This window comes from Ovis aries, chromosome 10, assembly GCF_016772045.2.
Source record: "Ovis aries strain OAR_USU_Benz2616 breed Rambouillet chromosome 10, ARS-UI_Ramb_v3.0, whole genome shotgun sequence".
NCBI lineage: Eukaryota > Metazoa > Chordata > Mammalia > Artiodactyla > Bovidae > Ovis > Ovis aries.
Window position 1 is genome coordinate 77,414,989 of NC_056063.1, and position 25,033 is coordinate 77,440,021.

The following is a 25,033-nucleotide window of genomic DNA, read 5'->3' on the forward strand; positions in this document are numbered from 1 at the left end:
TTGACCCCTAAGTCCATTAAGATCCCCTGTCACTCCAAGGCATTTGCTCATTCATGAGCAGTGAAAGATTAAAGACCAAGAAGCCAACAACAAAATGACCAACAAACTAATCAGCACTTCAGAGAGTTGTGTGGTGTTCAGGAAACAAACACTGAATTTCAGGGCCCACTGAGAGCATGGATCGTAAACATATACAGAGGTGTTGGAGAACTAGAGAGAAATCAGACCTAACGAAGGCTGCAACATAAGTCAGCTCAGCCCTTGATTGGACTGGGGAGAGCCAGCTCTGATTTGGGCATCTGCTAGAAAATAAGACAAATGATCTCAGGAGAAGTATTTCACAAGAGTTTCTTCAGTGTCCTGCAGTTAATTAAAATGTGTCAAAGCAAACCAAACCAAAAAACAACCAACTAGGACCATTTGGAAAACAGACAACAGAAACAGATCCAGAGATGCTCCTGGAATAGATATATATGACCTGTGTTTTAAGAAAAGAACCTGAGATTAGGAGCAAGATAAGGGTGTCAAACACAGTTTAGCACAAATTTAGTGAACTAGTCAGTACCTAAAGACAATAAAATTATAAAAAGTTATAAGAAATGAAAAGGAATAGAACTATCATTATTCACCAATGACATGAATATCTGCTTATCTAGACAGTCAAAAGAATTTCAGGCTAACCATTAAAAGTAATAATATTTCAAAAATTCCTAGAAAGCAAGAATCTAAAAAAAATACAAGTCTTATAACTTTATCCCAGCAACAATGCTAGACGCACCAGAGTATATTCTATGTGATTCCATTTACATACATTTCAAAAAACAATAGGTCTAATAGTGATAAAAGGTAGATTGATAGATTTGTCTAGGGATTGTTGAGGGGGACAAAAGAGGACCATCTGGAGGTTCAGATAATGGTATATGTCTCCATTTGTGTTTTGCATGAGTCTGTTCACTTTATGAAAATTAATTAAGTCATAGGTCCATGACTGGGCAATTTTCTGTACATTTACATAAAATGACTTAAAAATTAATACACTAAAGTATGAGACACCTACATAAGATTTTAAATATTGAAAAGAAGGGCCACAATTAAAATTATGATTAATGCATTTTTCCTCTTAATAAAGAAGAGTATACATATGAATCAAGAAACACATAATTTTAGTTTTAGAATCTTGTTGACTTTCGAGCATCTGTTCACTTTCATTCTTCACAGGTCTTAAATTTTTATTGAAATGTAGACCTGAAAACACATCTATTTCTCTGATTCATATTTTTATGGTAAACTCTGAAATGAGACAATTGTGAACCCAGGAAATTATTCAGAGTGCAAGAGATGTGTCTTCATATTATTTATGGGGAAGAAATAGCCAATAAAGTCCTAAAATCATCAACTTGCCTTGCCACCTTGTTTACATGATAATTCATGTTAAATATTTACGTTTTTACTTGGATATTTCAGTCATTTTCAATTAGAGTATTTTAAGACCCGTGTGAGTAGGGTACCTAAGTAAATGATTGAAAAAAAAAATGAAAACATGAATAGCTAGGTTATCTTTTGAATTGGAAATAGATTTTTTAAAGTATTTTAAATATTTTTAAGATATTGGCCCTGTGGGTATTTCTCATGGGAATTTTATGAGTGTGAAGATGCTTTCCTTTTCAGTCGAATGCAGTGATGTCAGATGCTCCGCACACCTCTGCCAACCCGTCGCCCAGGTCATTGGCTCCAGGAACCTCTCAGCTGGTTTTTCCATCACGCGTCTTGGGCACTCTCCTTCAGGGTTTCTCCATACTGCTGTCAGGGTGATCTATCTAAAATCCAAATTGGATTTTCTAATTTTCCAGCTTAAGGGGTGGCTCAGTGATAAAGAATTTGCCTGCTAAGCAGGAGACATGAGTTCTATCCCTATGCCGGGAAGATCCTCTGGAGAAACCACTCCAGTATTCTTGCCTGGGAAACCCCATGGACAGAGGAGCCTGGTGGGCTACAGTCCATGGGGTCATAAAAGAGTTGGACACGACTTAGCAGCTGTCAAGCTTAATGCATTTTAAACCTTTAGGAAGAGCCCAGACTCCTTTCTTCTTCCACATCCACTTGGGCTAACTATAGATCTCAATCACGTGTTACTGTTTCTGAGAAGCTGCCTGGATGTCTGTGTTCCCCCAGCTACTTTTTATAAAAATGAATTTATTCATTTGGCTGCACCAGGTCTCAGCTGCGGCAAATAGGGTCTTTTCTAAGTTGCAGCACGTGGGATCTTACGTTGTGCCATGTGAACTCTTAGTTGCAGCTTGTGGGATCTAGTTCCCCGGCTAGGGATCAAACCCAGGCCCCATGCATTGGGAGTTTGGAATCTTAGCCACTGGACCCCCAGGGAGGTCCCAGCTACTTTGATCACATTCTTAGTGCACTGTGCTTTAACATGTAGGCATCTTTGTCTGATTTGTTCAATAAAATATTAGATGCCTAAGGAGTAATGTGGATCACAATAAGCTGTGGAAAATTCTGAAAGAGATGGGAACACCAGACCACCTGACCTGCCTCTTGAGAAACCTGTAAGCAGGTCAGGAAGCAGCAGTTAGAACTGGACATGGAACAACAGACTGGTTCCAAATAGGAAAAGGAGTACGTCAAGGCTGTATATTGTCACCCTGCTTATTTAACTTCTATGCAGAGTACATCATGAGAAACACTGGGCTGGAAGAAGCACAAGCTGGAATCAAGATTGCCAGGAGAAATATCAATAACCTCAGATATGCAGATACCCCACCCTTATGGCAGAAAGTGAAGAGGAACTAAAAAGCCACTAAATGAAAGTGCAAGAGGAGAGTGAAAAGGTTGGTTTAAAGCTCAACATTCAGAAAACGAAGATCATGACATCTGGTCCCATCACTTCATGGCAAACAGATCGGGAAACAGTGTCAGACTTTATTTTTTTGGGCTCCAAAATCACTGCAGATGGTGACTGCAGCCATGAAATTAAAAGACGCTTATTCCTTGGAAGAAAAGTTATGACCAACCTAGAGAGCATATTGAAAAGCAGAGATATTACTTTGCCAACAAAGGTCCATCTAGTCAAGGCTATGGTTTTTCCTGTGGTCATGTATAGATGTGAGAGTTGGACTGTGAAGAAAGCTGAGCACCGAAGAATGGATGCTTTTGAACTGTGGTGTTGGAGAAGACTCTTAAGAGTCCTTTGGACTGAAAGGAGATCCAGCCAGTCCATCCTAAAGGAGATCAGTCCTGGGTGTTCATTGGTAGGACTGATTTTGAAGCTGAAACTCCAATACTTTGGCCACCTCATGTGAAGAGTTGACTCATTGGAAAAGACTGATGCTGGAAGGGATGGGGGGCAGGAAGAGAAGGGGACGACCGAGGATGAGATGGCTGGATGGCATCACTGACTCGATGGACATGAGTCTGAGTGAACTCCGGGAGTTGGTGATGGACAGGGAGGCTTGGTGTGCTGCAATTCATGGGGTCGCAAAGAGTCGGACACGACCGAGCTGCTGAACGGAACTGAAGGAGTGATGAGAGCCAGAATGAGAGAAAGGGAGACACAGAGACTGAGAGACAGAGTTGGTTGTTTTCCTGAAAATGCATGGCTCTCACGTTCACAGTGCTATTGAATCTCAGTTTTCTCATCAGGTCTTCAAATGCCCGAAAGATTTCTGAATAAGGTAAATATAATTGATGCCCCATACCATGGTTTTATATTTTGTCAGATATATACTAACAGCATTAGAAGACGTGCCTTATTTTCTTTCTTTTAAGAAGAAAAAATAAGTTAGTTTGTTTTCAAAATGAACAAACTGGTTTGCAAATGTGTTTTGTTAGGAGATGGTGCATGTTTTCTTCCCTCTGTTGGTGGCGTTCTTGTTGACTTCTTCCCTCATAGCTCAGTTGGTTCAGAATCTGCCTGCAGTGCGGGAGACCTGGGTTCAATCTCTGGATCAGGAAGATCCCCTGGGGAAGGAAATGGCAACCCACTCCAGTATACTTGCCTGGAGAATCCCATGGACAGAGGCGCCTAGCAGGCTACAGTCCATGGTTTCACAAGAGTTGGACACGGCTTAGCGATTAAACCACATTGTTGTTGTTGTTCAGTCTCTAAATCGTGTCAGACTCTATGCAGCCCCATACACTGCAGCACGCCAGGCTTCCCTGTCCTTCACCATTTCAGGAAGTTTGCTGAAATTCATGTCCGTTGAGTCAGTGATGCCATCCAACCATCTTTTCCCTCTATGCTTGAGATTATTAGATGTTTCCATTAGACATTTATCCAGGACTTCCTCTTGCATTCAGAGAATTTTTATATCATGATCCTTACTTCATTCTGAAAAGCAAGAAGTATATTATGCTTTATTCTGATGCTAAGTCGCTTCAGTCGTGTCCAACTCTGTGCGACTCCATAGACGGCAACCCACCAGGCTCCCCTGTCCCTGGGATTCTCCAGGTAAGAACAATGGAGTGGGTTGCCATTTCCTTCTCCAATGCATGAAAGTGAAAAGTGAAAGTGAAGTCGCTCAGTTGTGTCCAACTCTGTGCGACCCCATAGGCCACAGCCCACCAGGCTCCTCCGTCCATGGGATTTTCCAGGCAAGAGTACTGGAGTGGGGTGCCATTGGTGTTAATTAATTACTTGTAGCATTTGTCCAAAATTAAGAATAGGTATAACTTAGTTATTTAAATTTATATTTATGAGTTAGTAGATACTGGATTGAATCTTGGCCCCACTATTCACTGACTGTGTGACTTTCACTTAACTACTTAAACCCTGTAAATCCATGGGCCTTGTCTGCAAAACAGGGATTAAATCAGGACCTTCTTCCAAGGGGTCATGGTGGAAAAGAAATCAAACAGTGAACAGGGAGTGTTTAGTACAACACCAGGAGCTGAGCTGCTTGGCCACAGTCAGCCCACTGTCCCAGGGTAGAACTGTTTTCTTGCTGACATGCAGCCTTAGAACATTTTCAGAGATCCCAGTCCCAAGACCAACCAAGATGTGGAAAATCCAAATTCATGGGCTGAAGACAATGAAGGTCTCAGTGAATGTCTGATGCGCCATAAGTGCTTTGTTATAATTATTTAAACGTATCAACTTCTAGATGGGAAAAAGTGGGAGAATGTCCAGGAACACATAGAATGCAGGAGAAGGAAATGGACATTGCAGAATTACCAGTTTGATTGATGGCATAGGATAGGTGTTTGGTTTATCTTCTCTGTTGTCGTGTGTGGGGGAAAGTGGACGTGTTGCAAAAAGCAGTTGTTAGACATGCATATTTACATGTAGGAAGAGAAGTGGTAGATGAGATATATTTAGTCAAATTAATGCACTAATAATTTATCCTCAGAAAATGCAAATCCCTGTTGTAGTTCTCTTCCTGCATGTAATTAAAGCATTCTTAGTGCAGGGAGGCTGCAGAACTTGAGATCATCTTGGTGTATGAGTGAAGAAGCAACTTGGTGTATATAATGTTGTGTTGACAATGTTATTTTGAGTGTTTTCTCTGCTTCTTTGTTTTTAAAGATTTTTTTGTGTGTGGACCGTTTTTTTAAAAGTCTTTATTTAATTTGTTACAGTATCTTTTCTGTTATACATTTTGGTTTTTCTGCCACAAGGCATGTGAGATCTTAACTCCCCCACTGGGGATCGAACTTGCATTGTAAGTCAAAGTCCTAACCAGTGGGCGGTCAGGGAAGTCCTTCTCCTTTGTTTCTTAATTAGAACTTCTAAATCTGTAAACCCAGTTTTTGCTTCCCCTTTCTATGATGCTAATCTATCAGTCTTATCTCTTTGCCTACATTTAAAGCAAACATCCACTGTTACCTCTAAAATTCATTTGCTTCTCTGTTACAACCTCCGACTGACATGCCATGTTCAGGCACATGAGCTGACTGGTTGTTGGCAGTTCTTGTAACAGTGGCCATACCTTTCCCCATCGATTGCTGCCATTGATAATTGCTCTTCAGAGAAGGTCTGTCTAGTCAAGGCTATGGTTTTTCCAGTGTTCATGTATGGATGTGAGAGTTGGACTGTGAAGAAATCTGAGCACTGAAGAATTGATGCTTTTGAACTGTGGTGTTGGAGAAAGAGTCCCTTGGACTGCAAGGAGATCCAACCAGTCCATTCTGAAGGAGATCAACCCTGGGATTTCTTTGGAAGGACTGATGTTGAAGCTGAAACTCCGGTACTTTGGCCACCTCACGTGAAGAGTTGACTCATTGGAAAAGACTCTGATGCTGGGAGGAATTGGGGGCAGGACGAGAAGGGGACAACCGAGGATGAGATAGCTGGATGGCATCACTGACTTGATGGACGTGAGTCTGAGTGAACTCCAGGGGTTGGTGATGGACAGGGAGGCCTGGCGTGCTGTGATTCATGGGGTCGCAGAGAGTTGGACACGACTGAGCAACCGAACTGAGCTGAACTGAATTGAAGCAACTGGAAGCCTTCATATCCAGACAATATGATGTATATTCACAGAGGAACTTATGTCATCAACATACTACTCTGTCTTCAAAATGCGCTCGCATTTTAACTTGTTTGTAATAGTTGGCTACACTTTCCTTTTCTTTGCGGATTACTAAAAGGCATCCTTAGTAAATATGTTTCTGGGGAGTAGGTTAGTATTTTTTTGAAGCGCCATGCATTGTTATTGTCATTGTTTAGTCATCAGGTCCTGTCTCACTCTTTGTGACCCCATGGATGGTAACCCACCATACTGCTCTGCCCATGGGATTCCCCAGGCAAGAACACTGGAGTGGGTTGCCATTTCCTTCTCTGGGGATCTTCCCAATGCAGGGATCGAACTGGCATCTCTGCCTGCCAGTTTTTTGGTCAATAAAATACATCTTAGATATATATTCAGGGTCCTCTTTTGCACAAATAGTGTTGATTAAGTTGATTAAACTATGTTCCCAGTATTGCTTCTGATAGAAAACTAGTCCAAAGGCAAAAAGGAAAGTACCTTGACTTAGCCTTAAACATAATGAAGCTGATATGGTGTGTGAGGGTTTAAGATTTGAATACAAATATAATTGTTAGCATTTAAGTTCAGTGAGCTTTAAAGTTACGCTTAGCCCAGTATACTTTGTTTTTAATTCAGCTTGCATAAAATTGATCACTGTTTAAATAAATTATTTCTTTGAACATTTCTTTTAATTCATTATTTTAAGTCTTAATCAAACATGCCACCTCTCTGATGATATGCTGATCATGGTCAATGGTCTAATCTAACACATACACCAAATTGCAAACAAGCCCCAATGATATAATTTTAACTTCCTCCTCACCTGCCCATCACACGTTAATATAAAACTTTTAAAAATGCATCTTGTGATGCATTCTTATCGCCATTTTGCATGTTACTATGGGCCACTTTCTTTCATTTTGACTTACTTTATTTTGTATGAGTCCCGTTACCTATTAGCTAAACCTGCCTAACGCACAATAGTGGTTTTCTTTATAGTTACAAAATATGTTGAGGTCAGTTTTCATTCTGTGGCGATTGGAATTCATACTGGAGGGTGACATTTTCTTCCTTGAGACCATCAATCTTAATAGTCTCATCTGTTTGATTTAGGTTTTAGACACTCTCCCTCTGAGTTCTGTATAGCACCTGGAATGCTGTCTACATGGTGGAATATTAATGATCGTCTCTACAGATTATGAAGCAGAGAATGAACAGTTCTCTGTTGATTAATCTGCAGAATAATCCTGAATGGAGGGAACAAAGGAAAGACTTCCCTGAGTTTCCTGTCTCTTCTTATCTCGTGGGTGGCACTCATGATAAAGAAGCTCATTTGTAAGAGTTCATGAACAGTTTCAAAAGAGTAGTGTAGAAAGATGAATTTCTTCTCCCAGAGATGGCCTACATACTGATTTAAGTGAATAAATTAGCATTCTGTCTCCACTCAGAGTGAATGGCCAATTAGTCAGGCTTTAAGTAAATTAATCTACACCTGAAATTCTGACAGCAAGCACAGCTCGAATGTGTGCAGCAGAGGTTTTGGCTGGTACCAGATATATCTGCTCTTTAAAAAATATAATAGCATAGTGTGGGGTGAAATGCAGCTGCAGGTTAGGTCATGAGAAAGGCTGCTGGAAGAATGATCTTAATTAAGGTGAATCCTTTCAAAGTGCTCTTAGCTAGAATATTTATGTTACAACTTGAGATGAAATTATATTGCTTTGTTTACTCATGTAGGTAGAAATAGGTGTAGATAAAAGGCTAGAATTCATTACAAAGTTAACAGTAATTTTCCCTGGAGCTGAGTGTAATGGGGAATTTACTGCCTTGTATGTATGTATTTTATTTTTATTTACATTGATCCTGTGTTGATTTATGGTCATGAATTACTTTGAAAATAATACATTTAAATCAGCCAAATCATAGTTTTAAATGCAAAAGACAGTTAGTGTTTTCATGCATGTGTGTTTCCGTGTATGTAATATTTAAAAATCTACTTGCAATTAGGAACGTGATTTTTAACAGGGGTTATGGGGATATACATTAAAAAATGTAGTAAGTGCATGTCTTAGGTAATGGCATAAAGTTTTAATGTCCTGCATAAACACTGAATACAAGATTCAAATGAGCAGCCTAGATTAAAAGGTATCAAACAGACTTCAGCATCATGGAGCACATTTTAGATCAATCAATATCTATATAGATCGATCAGTATCCAGCAGTATCAGGCTAGAATACCGCCAAGGTTCTGTTTTCAACATCATAGTGATATCTAATCAAGCCTTCAGTGGTGGTTGTGCACGGGGGCTGGGCAGATGGCAGACCACTTCTTAGAGGACGTGACAGGGATCAGTCTTAAAGGAGGAAGTGTAGATTTGATGAGCTAATTTTCATGTGAGCATGTATACGTGCACGTGTGTGTGTGTGTGTGTGTGTGTGTGTGTATGAGTGCAGAGGCCTCTGTATTTGGACCTCTTGAGAAGGAGAGGAAAACAAGGAATAAATGCACCTCAGCCTCAGGTGAGCTTTTCTTTATTTGAATTAAGTTGATCTTCCCTCACGTGTCTTAGAGTTTCTCAATAGCAGCACAATTAATATTTTCAGCTAGCTATTCTTTGTTGTGGGGCTGTCCTGTGCTTTGCCGGGTGTTCAGCAGTTTCTGTTTGTTACTAGATACCAGGGAAGCCTCCAACCCATCATTACACTCAAAAATATCTCCAGACATTACCAAATGCCCCTGGGGAGCACAATTTCCCCAGGATGAGAGTCACTGCTCTCTCTGCTTATAAGTCCAGGACTTCCCTGGTGGTCCAGTGGTGAAGACCCTGCTCCCAGTGCACAGGGCAGGGGTTCAATCCCTGGTCCGGGAACTTAGATCCCACGTGCTGTGCAGCAAAAGAAAAAAAAGTGAATTATTTATGGTTAAGGGACTGTAATCCAGAGACCCTATACTCTTTCCATACACGATTTCTGACAGTCAGAGAAATAACAAATAGGACCAAGAAGACCACAACAAACTATAGAAACAGATGTGTAAATGACCCGGTTATTGGTATTATCAGGTAACATATCGTTCAGTTCAGTCGCTCAGTCATGTCTGACTCTTTACAACCCCATGAACCGCAGCACGCCAGGCCTCCCTGTCCATCACCAACTCCGGGAGTCCACCCAAAGCCATGTCCATTGAGTCGGTAATGCCATCTAACCATCTCATCCTCTGCCATCCCCTTCTCCTCCTGCCCTCAATCTTTCCCAGCATCAGGGTCTTTTCAAATGAGTCAGCTGTTCGCATCAGGCTGGCCAAAGTATTGGAGTTTCAGCTTCAAAATCAGTCCTTCCAATGAACACTCAAGACTGGTCTCCTTTAAGATGGACTGGTTGAATCTCCTTGCAGTCCAAGGGACTCTAAAGAGTCTTCTCCAACACCACAGTTCAAAAGCATCCATTCTTTGGTGCTCAGCTTTCTTCACAGTCCAGCTCTCACATCCATACATGACCACAGGAAAAACCATAGCCTTGACTAGACGGACCTTTGTTGGCAAAGTAATGTCTCTGCTTTTCAATATGCTATCTAGGTTGGTCATAACTTTCCTTCCAAGGAGTAAGCGTCTTTTAATTTCATGGCTACATTCACCATCTGCAGTGATTTTGGAGCCCCCCAAAATAAAGTCAGCCACTCTTTCCACTGTTTCCCCATCTATTTGTGAAGTGATGGGACCAGATGCCATGATCTTTGTTTTCTGAATGTTGAGCTTTAAGCCAACTTTTTTACTCTCCTCTTTCACTTTCATCAAGAGGCTCTAGTTCTTCTTCACTTTCTGCCATAAGGGTGGTGTCATCTGCATATCTGAGGTTATTGATATTTCTGCCGACAATCTTGATTCCAGCTTGTGCTTCCCTCCAGCCCAGCGTTTCTCATGACGTACTCTGCATAGAAGTTAAATAAACAGGGTGACAATATACAGCCTTGATGTACTCCTTTTCCTATTTGGAACCAGTCTGTAGCAAATATATTTAAAAAAAAAAAACAGATGGCAAGACAGGTATTTAGACAGTATCCATTCCATGTGTGCTTAGTTGCTCAGTCATATCCAGTAAAAAATAATACTCTCTTTACTGACTGTCACTCATGGTGGTTTATGCATAAATTTGTTGGTCTTCAGTTGGGAGCTTGTGTGTGTGTGTTAACTGCTCAGTCATGTCCGACTTTCTGTGACCCCATAGATTGTAGCCCACTGAACTCCTCCATCCGTGGGATTTTCCAGCTAAGAATACTGGAGTGGGTTGCCCTGCACTCCTCCAGGGCATCTTCCTGACCAAGGGATCGAACCTGGGTCTCCCTCATTGCAGGCAGATTGAGTCAACAGGGAAGCCTTATACATGGTTTATTCTAAGCTCTGGAACATTTTGAAGGCTAATTTCAGGATACTTGTTTCATCAAGGTTTTGTGTTAGATTCTCCCAAGGACATGACTGATCTTGGATCTCTTTAGCTTTCTTTCCTGTTTACTCAAGGAATCCCAGACTCACCTTCTCTGCTTTTGTTGCTTGAAGTGCTGCGGTGGGCTTTGATTCTCAGGACCTCTTTCATATGAGCTGATGCTAATTGCTCTTATTCCAGCTCACAGTTTTCGTTTTGAGTTTCTTGAAGAATTACATGACTTCCCATAAGCACAGCCATGGAATAAACACTGTAAGTCCAGGATATTTCTATTCTTTTTATTACCAGAAGCTAACGCCCACATACTATGTACTTCATTGTAATATATCTTTTGTAACACTACTTCAAAAAGTGAAAATTAATAAGAACTGATTTAAAATCACATCTCCACACCAAAAAAAAAAAAAAAAAGTAGGGGATAAACAAGAGACTTATATTTGGAAGAGAATACATTTAGAATGTTTATTAATTATACTTTCCATAAAGCAATTATCATTTTGGTAATGTATCTTGCTTACAATTCGGGAGACCTGGGTTTGATCCCTGGGTTGGGAGGATCCTCTGGAGAAGGAAATGGCAACCCACTCCAGTACTATTGCCTGAAAAATCCCATGGACAGAGGAGACTGGTGGGCTACGGTCCACTGGGTCCCAAAGAGTTGGACACGACTGAGCGACTTCACTTTCACTTTCATGGGAAAGCAGTCAATCCTTTGGACTCTCAGGCAATCAGATGTATTTAAGCCAAAGATGTCTCAAAAGTGAAAAGTGAAAGTGAAGTCGCTCAGTCGTGTCTGACTCTTTGCGACCCCGTGGACTGTAGCCCACCATGCTCCCCTGTCCATGGGATTTTCCAGGCAAGAGTACTGGAGTGGGTTGCCATTTCCTTCTCCAGAGGATCTTCCCGACCCAGGGATCAAAGCCAGGTCTCCCGCATTGTAAGCAAGACGCTTTACCGTCTGAGCCACCAGGGAGGTCCTAATTAACCAGGATTCCTGATACTGCTTTTTGTGTGATGCAAACTTTATCAGTGTTTCAAGCATCTAATCTCTTATCCTTTCTTTGTTTTCTTTTATTACTAATTTCATTGGCTGAATAGCTTTTGCAGCAGCGATGTTGACTATTATCGCTAAGACTGATTGACTAGCCTTCCTCTTTGGCTAGATTAGGTGAGAGCAGAAGTCATTTCCCTGAAGAACTGATATTGCAATTTCCTGTTCCTTCAAAGAATACATTGCTTTTCAAACAGTGGCACAAATGTTTTTGACAATTAACAATTATATGTTATTTGTTTTTCATGATTTTGTATTCACTTTGATTTTATCCAAGACTTGAGTAAGAGACACATAAGCACAGTTTAACTCATAGTATGAAGGGACCCAGAGTAAAATTAGGTTTTATTCCAAACAAATGACTATTTAACCTATGAATGAAAGTGTAAGTCACTCAGTCTTGTCCAACTCATTGCAACTCCATGGACTGTAGCCTGCCAGGTTCCTCTGTCCATGGAATTCTCTAAGCAAGAATACTGGAGTGGGTAGTCATTCCCTTCTCCAGGGGATATTTTCCTGTAGTCAGGGAGATACAAAGGCTTGCATGAAGGGCTTGCATTTCAGATATGTTTATTTTCTGACAGTTTTTCCATTACCAGTACAAGCAGCTAATCACATGTGTTTAAGAGTTCTTTCTCTTGCAACATCATCCTTCTTTTTCTCTTCCCCTTATTAAGAAGCATATTTCTCTTTCTTCCTCCATCTCTATAATGGCAATCCACTCCAGTATTCTTGCTTGGAGAATCCCATGGACGGAGAAGCCTAGTAGGTTACAGTCCATGGGGTCGCAAACAGTTGGACACGACTGAGCGACTTCACCTCACCTCACCTCCTCCATCTCTATGCTAGTTTTAATATTCTTATCAAAGAATATTCTTTATCTTATCAAAGAATATTTAATATTCTTATCAAAGTCAATATTCTTATGAAATGTTTGCTCTTATCAGGTAGTGTCCAAGGAACAGGGGATGCCTCATCTGTTCGGTCCTTGTTCAGTTTTTCTAGGTAGGTAAGATTAGTCATTTGCCTTTTTACACAGTAAACTTGAACTCCAGGAGACGGTGCGGGACAGGGAGGCCTGGCGTGCTGTAGTCCATGGGGTCGAGAGCGACTTGGCGACTGAACAAGATTAGCCGTGGAAATCTCGATGCTCTCTGCTCTTAAGTATTTCATTGTATTGAAATAGTCATTCTGTCCTGTCTCTTGAAACACCTGTTCTTTTTTACATTGAGTATAAATATCGTTTAATAAAATGGGTAGAATTTTGTGAATGATGTCATCTTCCTTGAAGAGATAATTTACTTTTTGTCTGGCAGACATATGTACAAAGGCAGATAACTTCACCCAATCAGGCATTAGCATGACTTCTAAAGTGAAAACCTGTAATGTTTATGTTCTGTTCATCAATGCCCTCCTTCTCAAAGGTCCTTGAGTTCCAAGTACTATCTTGCCAGCCAGATGAAAAAGCCAAATCTCCATCTAGTTTATTCATCTTTTAGATGTTGCTTCCTGCTTAATGCTTTATCCTCTTGCCCTAAAAAGTTCAGGCTTGACAAATGTATGAAGGGGATTATTTGTGTATTAGGGAGAACTCACTACCCTATGGTTCCATTTTCTCTAGAATCTTGGCCACTGAAGTCCAGGCTGCCTTAGGAGGCTTTGGCTTAATCTCGTATATTGACTTCTTGTTAGTTAAAAATTGTTTCTGGGGCTAGAGACAAAACAGAAATAGGACTTTCAGGTGTCATAGGAGTTTGTTGAAAAATAACATCAGAATGAAATACCTTTTAAAGAAGTAGCATATTTAGTCTAGAAACCATAAGTTATCTGAACTATGCTGTTGGTAAAAATAAAAAAGGAAGTGGACATTCATATAACAGAAAAATGGATTAGCTGTGAAAACATATTACTTTCCATTATATAAAATTATATCAATAATTGCTGTTGTTTAGTGACCAAGTCTTGTCTGACTCTTTGGGACCCCATGGACTAAGGCCCACAATGGTTCTCTGTCCACAGGGATATCCCAGGCAAGAATACTAAGTGGGTGGCCATTTCCTTCTCCAAGGGATCTTCTCGACCCAGGGATCAAACCCTTGTCTCCTGCATTGCAGGCAGATTCTTTACCACTGAGTCGCCAAGGAAGCCCAGATTGATAATTCTGTGATTCTAATTGTGGAGCCCTTTTACTCTATAGGCTATACTTTTTTTTTTTTTTCAAAAGTTTAAACACTGTGCCACAAGCAAATATCACAGTCGTGCTTAGAAAATCCAAAAGGCAATATTTAAAAATATATATATTTCTGTTTTTGTCCCTTTAAAGTTACATATTAAGTGCACTCATGCCCAGCTGCTGAGTTGTGTTCTGATTCTTTGTGACCTCATGGACGCAGTAGCCCGTCAGGCTTCTTCTTCCATGGGATTTTTCAGGCAAGAATGCTGGAGTGGGTTGCCATTTCCTCCTCCAATGGATTGCCTAATTAAGTAGGCATTCCCAATTTAGTAAATTTTAAATGAAAAGGTTTATTTATTTCCTAAGATTATAGAGCGTGTAAGTGATAGATATTAAATTCTACCTTAGGTCTTTCTGAACCCAGAGCACAAATTCTTAACTCTTATCTGAGACTGCCTTATTGACTTCAGTTCCTTTAGTGATGAAAGCTTACTCCTTACCATGGCAGTACGTTCCATCAGAGTGAACGACTCTGATATGTGTAATACTATTTATTACAGTCTATTAAACTGTTTCCCTGTAACTCTTACCCATTAATTCTGATTATGTCAACTGTGCTGTAAAATGGCAAAGTTAAAGCAAGTTTGCTATATCCTTAAATTTTAAGGTTATTGAGTTTCTGACATTTTTGGCTGTGTAATTCCCAGGCTCTGCATATATTTGACACTGCTTTATTGAGAAAAAATGAATTAGGACCTGAATATGATGCTAAAGTATGTTTTCCAAAAGTGATTGTAAAATGTATGGCTAAAAGTACACATAATTATTGATAGGGCTTTATTTTTTTTATGAAACATTTAGTTATATAGATAAATTATGTTTAGGATTTTACTTGTCTATTTTTTAAATTTAAAATATTTTTATTTTGAAATACTTTTGATGTTAGAAGACTTAAGAATCGTACAAAGTGTCTTTCTTTTTTTTTTGCAAGAACAGTTTGAGGATAAGTTGCTCACATGGCGTTAACAATAGCTTCACATTTAAATGTACATATACACATATATCCTCATATATGGATACTCTTAAATATATACTCAATGTTCTTTCTAATGTTTATCATTTGGAGAAATTAATATTGGCAGATTCAGAAATAAAGAATAATAAAAAATAAGTTAGAAAATATTGCTTTATAGTTTATTTTTTCTTCATTGTAAAATATTAGCTCATTGATAGAAACGTATTGTTTATTGTTAGATGGATTTCATTATTCAATTTGTAAAATAAAGTTTCTAATTATCTCTGGTATGGAAAGAGAGTCCACACTTGTTTCAAATCAATTTAATTAGCACTCTTGAACTATTAAGGAAGTGATATATTCACTCACACCGTTGAATTTTTTAAAGTGACAAAACCAAGCACGAATTTGAAAGTGATGAGGGCTTGATTCCACCTTTTCCCTTTTTGCCCAAATATAGTTTATCTTCAACAAACTTTCTATAGAAATGTTTCTCTGATTGCATCAGCTCTTTCACTGGTAAATAGCATTTGTTGCCTTTGTCTATCCTTTGACATTTATTGCACAGAGTATTTCATGGTGAATTACAATTGCTTGTGCTTATGACCTAGAATGGAGTCATTAATTCAGTACCGAACAAGTATATGTCTGGATGTAATAGGATTGTTTATCATTTTTAATTGGAGGATGATTGCTTTACAATGTTGCGTTGGTTTCTGCTACAGGACAACATGAATCAGCTATAAGTATACATATATCCCCTCCCTCTTGAACCTCCCACCCACCATCCCATCCCTCCACCTCCCCAGGTCATCACAGAGCACCAGGCTGAGCTCCCTGCGTTACACAGCAGCTTCCCACTAGCCAACTGTTTTACGCATGGTGGTGTGTGAACGTCAGCGCTACTCTCTCAATTCGTCCCACCCTCTCCTTCCCTACCTTGAGTCCACAAGTCTATTCTGTACATCTGTGTCACTATCCCTGTCCTGCAAATGGGTTCATCAGCACCATTTTTCTAGATCCCATATATATGTGTTAATATGTGATATTTGTTTTTCCCTTTCTAATTTACTTCTCTACGTATGACAGACTCTAGGTTCATCCAACCTCACTATAACTGAGTGAGTTTTTCTTTCTTTTTATGGCTGATTTTTGTTTGCAGAATCCCCAACTTTGTGAAGCAAGGTGCCACCCACTGTCTGGCCAATAGATTTACCAGCTAGGAAGAAGATTCCTTTTCTCCTTTATATTGCCTCATTCGGGATTGACCACATTGATTACTTAAGCTCCACATTTCCAAACCCATTCATTCTCCGTTGTTGTTGTTGTTTTAACCTTGGAATTATTGTTTAGTTTCTGAGTTATAGTGGTAAATGAGTGTGATGTGGCTACCTAATTTATAAAATTTTTGTTAGAAATGAGTGAATTGAGTAATTTTAGTTGTTATAGAAACTAATCTTAAGGGTGAAATAATGAGATCATCTTACTTCAAGGTCTAAAAGACTTCCTCTGTGATATTCGCCACAAGACCTTGGGAAAGCTTTACAGAAAAGTGATCTTTGCTGCTCCCATATTGCAATTTCAATTTTAGACACTCTAGACAGACAACAGAAAATGATATCAGTGCATCATTTGTTTAAATGCCTTGCATGCATGCTCAGTCACTAAGTTGTGTCCAACTCTTTGAGACCCCCATGGACGGTAGCCCACCAGACTCCTTTGTCCATGGAACTTCCCGGACAAGAATACCGGAGCAGCTTGCCATTTTCTCCTCCATGTGATCTTCCCGACCCAGGGATCGAACCCTCAACTCTTGAGTCTCCTGCATTGGCAAGCAGATTCTTTACCTTCTGCACAAAGGTCTGTGATTGATTACTTCAATCCTTGTATACTAAGAAAACATGAATGGAAGGCTTGACATGTATCCTCGTCTTTAAAAAGTCGCCAGCATCTCTTCCTTGACTAATTGAAGTAGCGTCAGAATGGCTTGAATTATAAGACATCTTGCTGCTCACTTTGAAGCAATAGGTGAAGATGCCTCTTCCCTTTAAATTTGTCTGATGGAAGATGACTTTATTCTCACACACAAAATATTTGTGCTTGGATGAAATGGTACAGAATATTATAGTTCTCAAGTGTTTAATTCCTCCTTGTGGAAATTTCAAGGGAACTTCAGATGCATTTGGCAAGAGCTTTTCCTGGTGCAAGCAGGTTGCTATGGTAAACCTATTATTTTAGGCGAAGGACGACTGTGTTAGCGAAATGCTAATCTCTTTTCTGTTTTATGTGAGCCCCTAATTGCTCTCCCACTGTTGAGCCTGGATGCAAGTGTGGTTTTTGCGGTTTTCAAACGTAGAAGAAAATGAGGTTGTAGAGAGTGTAACTGCTGTTACCAGGCTGGCAGGTGCCTTTGATGATATGTTGCTCTTCTTAAATAATCTCATTCTGGATCAGAAAATATAGTTAATTTTTTTTTTGAGAAATAGAAAGAAATGGATTTTATGTGAGTTATTGAAATTACAGCTTCTCAACATGTTTTTGAATTATTAATATGTAAATGATAATATCTATCACAGATATTATACAGTTACAGATCCCACCTACAGTTCAGTTCAGTTGCTTAGTCGTGTCTGACTCTTTTCGACCTCATGGAGTGAGTGATGCCACCCAACTATATCATTTTTGTCGTCCCCTTCTCCTTCTACCTTCAATCTTTCCCAGCATCAGGGTCTTTTCCAAGGAGTCTGCTCTTCGCATCAAGTGGCCAGAGTACTGGAGTTTCACCTTCAGCATCAGTCCTTCCAATAGTCAGAGTTGATTTCCTTTAGGATTGACTGCTTTGATCTTCTTGCTGTCCGAGGGACTCTCAAGAGTCTTCTCCAGCACCACAATTTGAAGCATCAATTCTTCAGCTTTCAGCCTTCTTTATGGTCCAGCTCCAATGTCTGTACATGACTCCTGGAAAAACCGTAGCTTTGACTATGCAGACCTTATTCAGCAAAGTGATGTCTCTGCTTTTTAATATGCTGTCTAGATTGGTTATAGCTTTTCTTCCAAGAAGCAGGCACCTTCTAATTTCATGGCTGCAGTCACCATCTGCAGTGATTTTGGAGCCCAAGAAAATAAAGTCTGTCACTGCGTAAACCCACCCACAGCCTGAAACAAAGAGATCACTACTTATAGTAGGGTTCAGGCGTGTGTTTAATAAAAAGTTTGCATTCACTGATCTACAAATGGTGTGAACTAAGTACTGTGGGATTAGAGAGAAGACTGCATTCTGACAGGTGACTAAACTAATCAGGCAGGTCGAGGGAGGGTTTATGGAGAGATTAGATTTAAATAGGCTATTGAACACTAGGTTGAATTTTACAGAGAAAGTTGTAGAATATACGGCCAGTGAAATGCAGAAATTTAAACCTCTATGGGGAGTTCCCTGATGGTTCCACGGTTAGGACTCTGAGCTCTCACTGCCAAGGGCCCAGGTTCAGTCCCTGGTTGGGGAACTAAAATCCCACATGCTGTGAGGAGCATCCAAAAAAAGTTTTTAAAACCTCACATGCTATAATATTCTGTTTTGTTTATATACCATAATTTTATTAATGAGTCTGGATCTGATAGCTATTTGTGTTTAATCTTTTGAACTATGACTAAGTAATAGATATTGAGTAAATTAATTAATTCTTCCTCAAGTGAAAAATAAAATAAACACATATGCCAGTAGTTAGTTCATGCTTGTCAAAGAAACCAATAATACATAGTCAGGAAACTTATTATATGCCTCAAAATGTTAATTAAATGGTCGCCATAAACATATGTACCCTCAAACTTAAGAACTGAGGTTGCCCTGGTAACCGGGAGTGGATTATGTCTCAGGAATGGTGTGATTGGTGTTTCCCATGTCTGTCCACCATGGACTAGTCAACCATACTGCTGCTGTGTGCAGTTTGCCTCTGTCCCCAGTCTGGATCATAGATATTATTCACACATCTACCCATGAGAGGGCCAGTGTGTTCAGGCACAGCAGGCAATATTATGCACAGCTCAGAAAATCTGGGTTCTCACACCAGCATGGCTACATGGCCAATGTCTACTTTGCTAACCTTCGGCAAGTCATTTAGCCTCAGTGTACTTGAGTTTCCTCATCTCTTAAATAAATTGTAGACACTCATGGATCCTCATGACATTTTACAAAAAAATGAATGCATGCTAGTCTATATTTTTCCAGGGACAGATCCCGGGTCTACCAGTTAGAGTTCTTGATTGCTGATAACGGTCACCAACTTCATTCACTGAGATGAAAAAATGTTTTACTCCAAGGGCTTAGGCTCAGAGTGCAAGCTTGGACAGTTCGTTCACACAACAAGCCAGGGAAGCAAGGCAGTGCCAGCCGTCGCTTTGGAGCGTCCGCCTCCCTGCCCCTGGCGGCTCACCGCTGTGCTGTTACACTTGCCACTCTGCCGCAGTCCCCGTGCCTTGCTCTCACCCTCGAGAATCCGAGCCCTGGCCAAGGGCATCTGGGGTGTCCCTGCTCGGTCCGCCAGTTCCCTGGAAGAGGGGATATCATTGCGGGAGGGGGAGGGCCTTGTCTCCTGCTGAACTCAGCTCTGCCTCCAAGTAGAAAGATGGGTTGAAGGGCAGCCAGAACAACACTATCTATTGCTGTATCTTTCATCAGATTCTTAAAGGGACCATGACCCTGCCACTTCTGCCAGAAAAGATTATGAATCACTGCGTTAGATTATCTTTAATTACAGCTCTGAAGTGATATGATTCTAAATACTAATTTTTCTTTTTCCTATCGTATCCCAGCTCAGAATTTCTTTAGCATGATACAAAAGCAGTAACAGAATGACTAACAACATGGCAGGGTCAGCCCTGAAGTATCTTATGATCATTTCAGTGGGTGTGTAATTATGATGGTTGGGATAATGACAGGGAGTTAACAGATGTCTTGGAGTAGTCACTCGGCTGAATTTCTGGCAAACCAGTCCCAATTCCTCAGAAAAAAAAGCACTGTGCTTTCTCATACAGCCTCCTGGAGCTCCGTTATGATATATTAAGATACAATATGGCCAAATGTTTAGATGCACAAACTTTAAGCATGATGAGAATAGATATAAATTTGGAATCTATCCCTTGAGAGCTGGTTCAGCAGAGAAAGTTACTTGGCCTCAATATGTCTCCATCTCCTGTTTAGTAAAATGATAGTGATAATGTTAGTGCGTGTGCGGTATCATGAATACAAAAGGATGGAATGGAAGAAATTATAGGGTTTGAGGCATAGTTACAGCTCAGGAAATAATGACAAAAGTCATAAGGAAAATAATTAAGAAATTCCCAAACTGGGAACCAAACTCAATTCCAAAACAAGTTTCTATTTTAAACTTTAAGTCAAGGTTAATAAGGATATTTAGGACATGAACTCTGACCCACATCCCATGTTCAGATGAATTCTGTAAACTCAAAAACTGACACCGAATCACCACTAAAACATCAGGCTGAAATGTACCCATGAGATTTTTTTTTCTTATGTGGCAGACAGACCCAAATTAAAAATATTTTTAAATGACCGTATTAGTTCAAATTGTGTCAGAATAAATAAAATTGATTCAGTCATGTTAAATGGTCTCCTCATAGTGGAGTATGAAACATCCAGGGAGTTTCATCATTGAATGAATCTTCAAAAATGAATAAAACAGAACATGAAAAGGAGAAACCAGCAATCACCTATGAGCCAGGAGTTGTCCCTTCAGCTCCAGCTCGACCTCCTTGGCATTTATGCTTGACCTTCCGCTTGACCTTAGGGATGTAGGAGAAGGTATTTGCTGAATTGTTAGCAGACACAGACTAGATAACTGATCCAGGAGGTCTGGGTCTAATGAGATGCTGGTTTTCCTGAAAAGTCTTCCTGATTCCGTGAGTCTCCTAATGGGCGTGTTTTCCCTGTGTGTTTTGCAGGTAAGTGTGAATGTGGCAAGTGCACTTGCTACCCGCCGGGAGACAGCAGGGTGTACGGCAAGACGTGTGAATGTGACGATCGGCGCTGTGAAGATTTGGACGGCGTGGTCTGTGGAGGTGAGCAGTTCTCATAGCTCTCTGCCTGCAACCTGCGTTCTCTGCTTTTCTTATTCTACTTCTTTTTTAAAAAATCTGTTAAAAAGAAGATATACAAAAAGCCATATACAATTAGCATATGGTAGTGGTGATGGTGGTGGTTTAGTTGCTACGTCGTGTCCGACTCTTGCAACCCCATGGACTATAGCCCATCAGGCTCCTCCGTCCATGGGATTCTCCAGGCAAGAATACTAGAGTGGGTTGCCATTTCCTTCCCCACAATTAGCATATACATATACAATTAGACCTGTACATTTAGTCATATACAATTGGGTTGGTAATGACCTTGTACTCTGAATTTAGTCCATGTATATGTATGTGGAAAGACCCAGCATCCTATCAGTAAAAGAAGACGGACGCTAAACCAGATTCTCTGAAGACAGGGAAAGGGTTTGCTTCAACCAAACAGTTTCCAGTTTGTATTACTCTACTGATAAAAATTGATCCAGGAAGTATCACCTGAGACTTGAAAAAAGAATAAAAAACAGTAAGATACACTCCAAGTTAATTACACAGTAACAAGAGATACACACTCTGTTTTCATAGCGAATCTGAGACCCAGACACAAGCTTGTTACTCTTAGTTGCTCAGTCATGTCCAGCTCTTTGCAACCCCATGGACTCCTCTGTTCATGGGATTCTCCAGGCAAGAATACTGCGGTGGGTTGCCATTCCCTTTTCCAGGAGATATTCTGACCCAGGGATCAAACCCACGTCTCCCGCGTTGCAGGCAGATTTCTTACCATCTGAGCCACTAGGATAAGCAACATAAAGGAAGAATGAGGCAGAGAGAGTGTCATAACGAAGGTAATACTGCAAAAAGGAGAGTCGCGGGGATAGAATGTTGCCAGTGTCCATCTGAGCTTCATCCAGGGGAGGGGATGAGGGTCACCTTGGTTCCATTTCAGTCTTGCAAAGATCCGTATTGTAGAAGGTGCATGCTGAATATGGCCCCTCCCAGGTTTCTAGGACAATCGAGGTGAACTGGACATGGAATCACACAAACAGAATATAACTCAATCTCTTTAAGATAATTACCATAATGAATTGGGTATTGTTATTGGGGGGAAAGCCCCCAAAGGCACATATAAGTGAAGAGAGCTGACCATCCATCTCTGTCGTCTCTCTGACCACCACTTATGGCTGTCTAGCAACTCTCTCTCTAACCAACTATAAAACACTTGGAATTTCACCAAAAGTATTTTCCTCTTTCATTTTTCTGTGAGCCAAGGGAAAAGGCCCTTTTTAATAACTGTTGGGCCGCGTGTTTTCTCTCTCCCGGTTCCCATGACAGCCATCCTCAGAGACTGTTCCTCCTACTCTAGTCTCACAAATGGAAAAGTGAGTGAGGTTTGAGGCGTTAATGTCCCATCTCTGCAAAGTGCCAGACCCACGGCAGGAGTGTGGAGTTTAGTTCACAGATCTCTTGCTAAACCACAGTTTTCCCCAGAGTGACATACAACTGTTTGTACTTTATGTCAATATTACTTTTAGTTTAGATTTTCCCTTTACTTCTAGTAGTCATCAGAAATATCTAAACAGAATATAGTCCCTTTTATTGTTGTCATTAAGTACCTGACATAGTACAGACCTGTTGTATGTGCATACCCATAAAATAATGAATCCCCCTCCCCCCAGTGAATCTCTCTTTGTCTCCAGCTTTGGGGAGGAAATCAAGATAAAATGAACCTATATATCTTCTTGTTAGATGAGATCAAATGTTTACTAGGTAAATGAGAAAACATCTCACAGTGATAGTTTTTTTTTTTTACTTTTTGATTCTCCAGGCCTCCACTTTGTCCATCTACCCAGAGTTGTCTGTGCCCTAGGGGAGGGGTGGGGGCTACTGACTCCCATTAGCCAAACCAGTAAATGTACAAACTAAACATCAATTAGTTGATGCTATACAATCAGGAATGTAATTGCCCTAGAGACTAGAATTTTTGTAAAAAATGTATGAGAAGTCAGAATCTGAGATTAAAATTTGGATGTAAGTCATTTATTGGAAAGGGATTCCCAGATGGCTGAATGGTAAAGAATCTGCCTGCCAATGCAGGAGGCACAGGAGATATGGGTTCGATCACTGGGTTGGGAAGATCCCCTGGAGGAAGAAATAGCAACCTGCTCCAGTATTCTTGCTAGGAAAATCCAAGGGACAGAGGAGCCTGGCAGGCTGCAGTGCATGGGGTCACAAGAGTTAGACATGCCTGAGCACGTGTGAGCAAGAGAGTTTATTGGAGAAAAGAATGAGTTACTGGTAGGAAAGTGGGAAGACGTGACAGTGGAGAAGGGGCAGCCAATGAAGACCGTGCTATCAACCCGATTACTGCTGCGGTCAATGGAGCTTCATCCCAGTCCACAGGAGGAAACCCTAGTTCAGTTCAGTTCAGTCGCTCAGTTGTGTCCGACTCTTTGTGACCCCATGAATCGCAGCACGCCAGGCCTCCCTGTCCATCACCAACTCCTGGAGTTCACTCACACTCACGTCCATCAAGTCAGTGATGCCATCCAGCCATCTCATCCTCTGTCGTACCCTTCTCCTCCTGCCCCCAATCCCTCCCAACATCAGAGTCTTTTCCAATGAGTCAACTCTTTGCATGAGGTGGCCAAAGTACTGGAGTTTCAGCTTTAGCATCATTCCTTCCAAAGAAATCCCAGGGCTGATCTCCTTCAGAATGGACTGGTTGGATCTCCTTGCAGTCCAAGTGACTCTCAAGAGTCTTCTCCAACACCACAGTTCAAAAGCATCAATTCTTTGGCGCTCAGCCTTCTTCACGGTCCAACTCTCACATCCATACATGACTACTGGAAAAACCATAGCCTTGACTAGATGGACCTTAGTCAGCAAAGTAATGTCTCTGCTTTTCAATATGCTATCTAGGTTGGTCATAACTTTCCTTCCAAGGAGTAAGCGTCTTTTAATTTCATGGCTGCAGTCACCATCTGCAGTGATTTTGGAGCCCCCCAAAATAAAGGCTAACACTGTTTCCACTGTTTCCCCGTCTATTTGCCATGAAGTGATGGGACCAGATGCCATGATCTTCGTTTTCTGAATGTTGAGCTTTAAGCCAACTTTTTCACTCTCCTCTTTCACTTTCATCAAGAGGGTTTTTAGTTCCTCTTCATTTTCTGCCATAAGGGTGGTGTCATCTGCATGTCTGAGGTTATTGATATTTCTCCTGGCAATCTTGATTCCAGCTTGTGCTTCTTCCAGCCCAGCATTTCTCATGATGTACTCTGCATAGAAGTTAAATAAGCAGGGTGACAGTATACAGCCTTGACGTATTCCTTTTCTGATTTGGAACCAGTCTGTTGTTCCATGTCCAGTTCTAACTGTTGCTTCCTGACCTCCATACAGATTTCTCAAGAGGCAGGTCAGGTGGTCTGGTATTCCCATCTCTTGAAGAATTTTCCACAGTTTCTTGTGATCCACACAGTCAAAGGCTTTGACATAGTCAAGAAAGCAGAAATAGATGTTTTTCTGGAACTCTCTTACTTTTTCCATGATCCAGCAGATGTTGGCAATTTGATCTCTGATTCCTCTGCCTTTCCTAAAACCAGCTTGAACATCAGGAAGTTCACGGTTCACGTATTGCTAAAGACTGGCTTGGAGAATTTTGAGCATTATTTTACTAGCATGTGAGATGAGTGCAATTGTGCAGTATTTTGAGCATTATTTGGCATTGCCTTTCTTTGGGATTGGAATGAAAGCTGACCTTTTCCAGTCCTGTGGACACTGCTGAGTTTTCCAAATTTGCTGGC

The 25,033-nt window shown here is 40.6% G+C and overlaps 1 protein-coding gene across 1 annotated transcript in view; it reads left to right on the forward strand.

Moving 5' to 3' along the window:
• The window catches only part of ITGBL1 (integrin subunit beta like 1), a 231,755-nt gene that overhangs the window by 173,322 nt on the left and 33,400 nt on the right, over nt 1-25,033 (forward strand). The window contains exon 8 of the mRNA XM_042255042.2: nt 21,117-21,233. Coding sequence (XP_042110976.1) covers nt 21,117-21,233 — 117 coding nt within the window. The remainder of the gene's footprint in view (nt 1-21,116; nt 21,234-25,033) is intronic.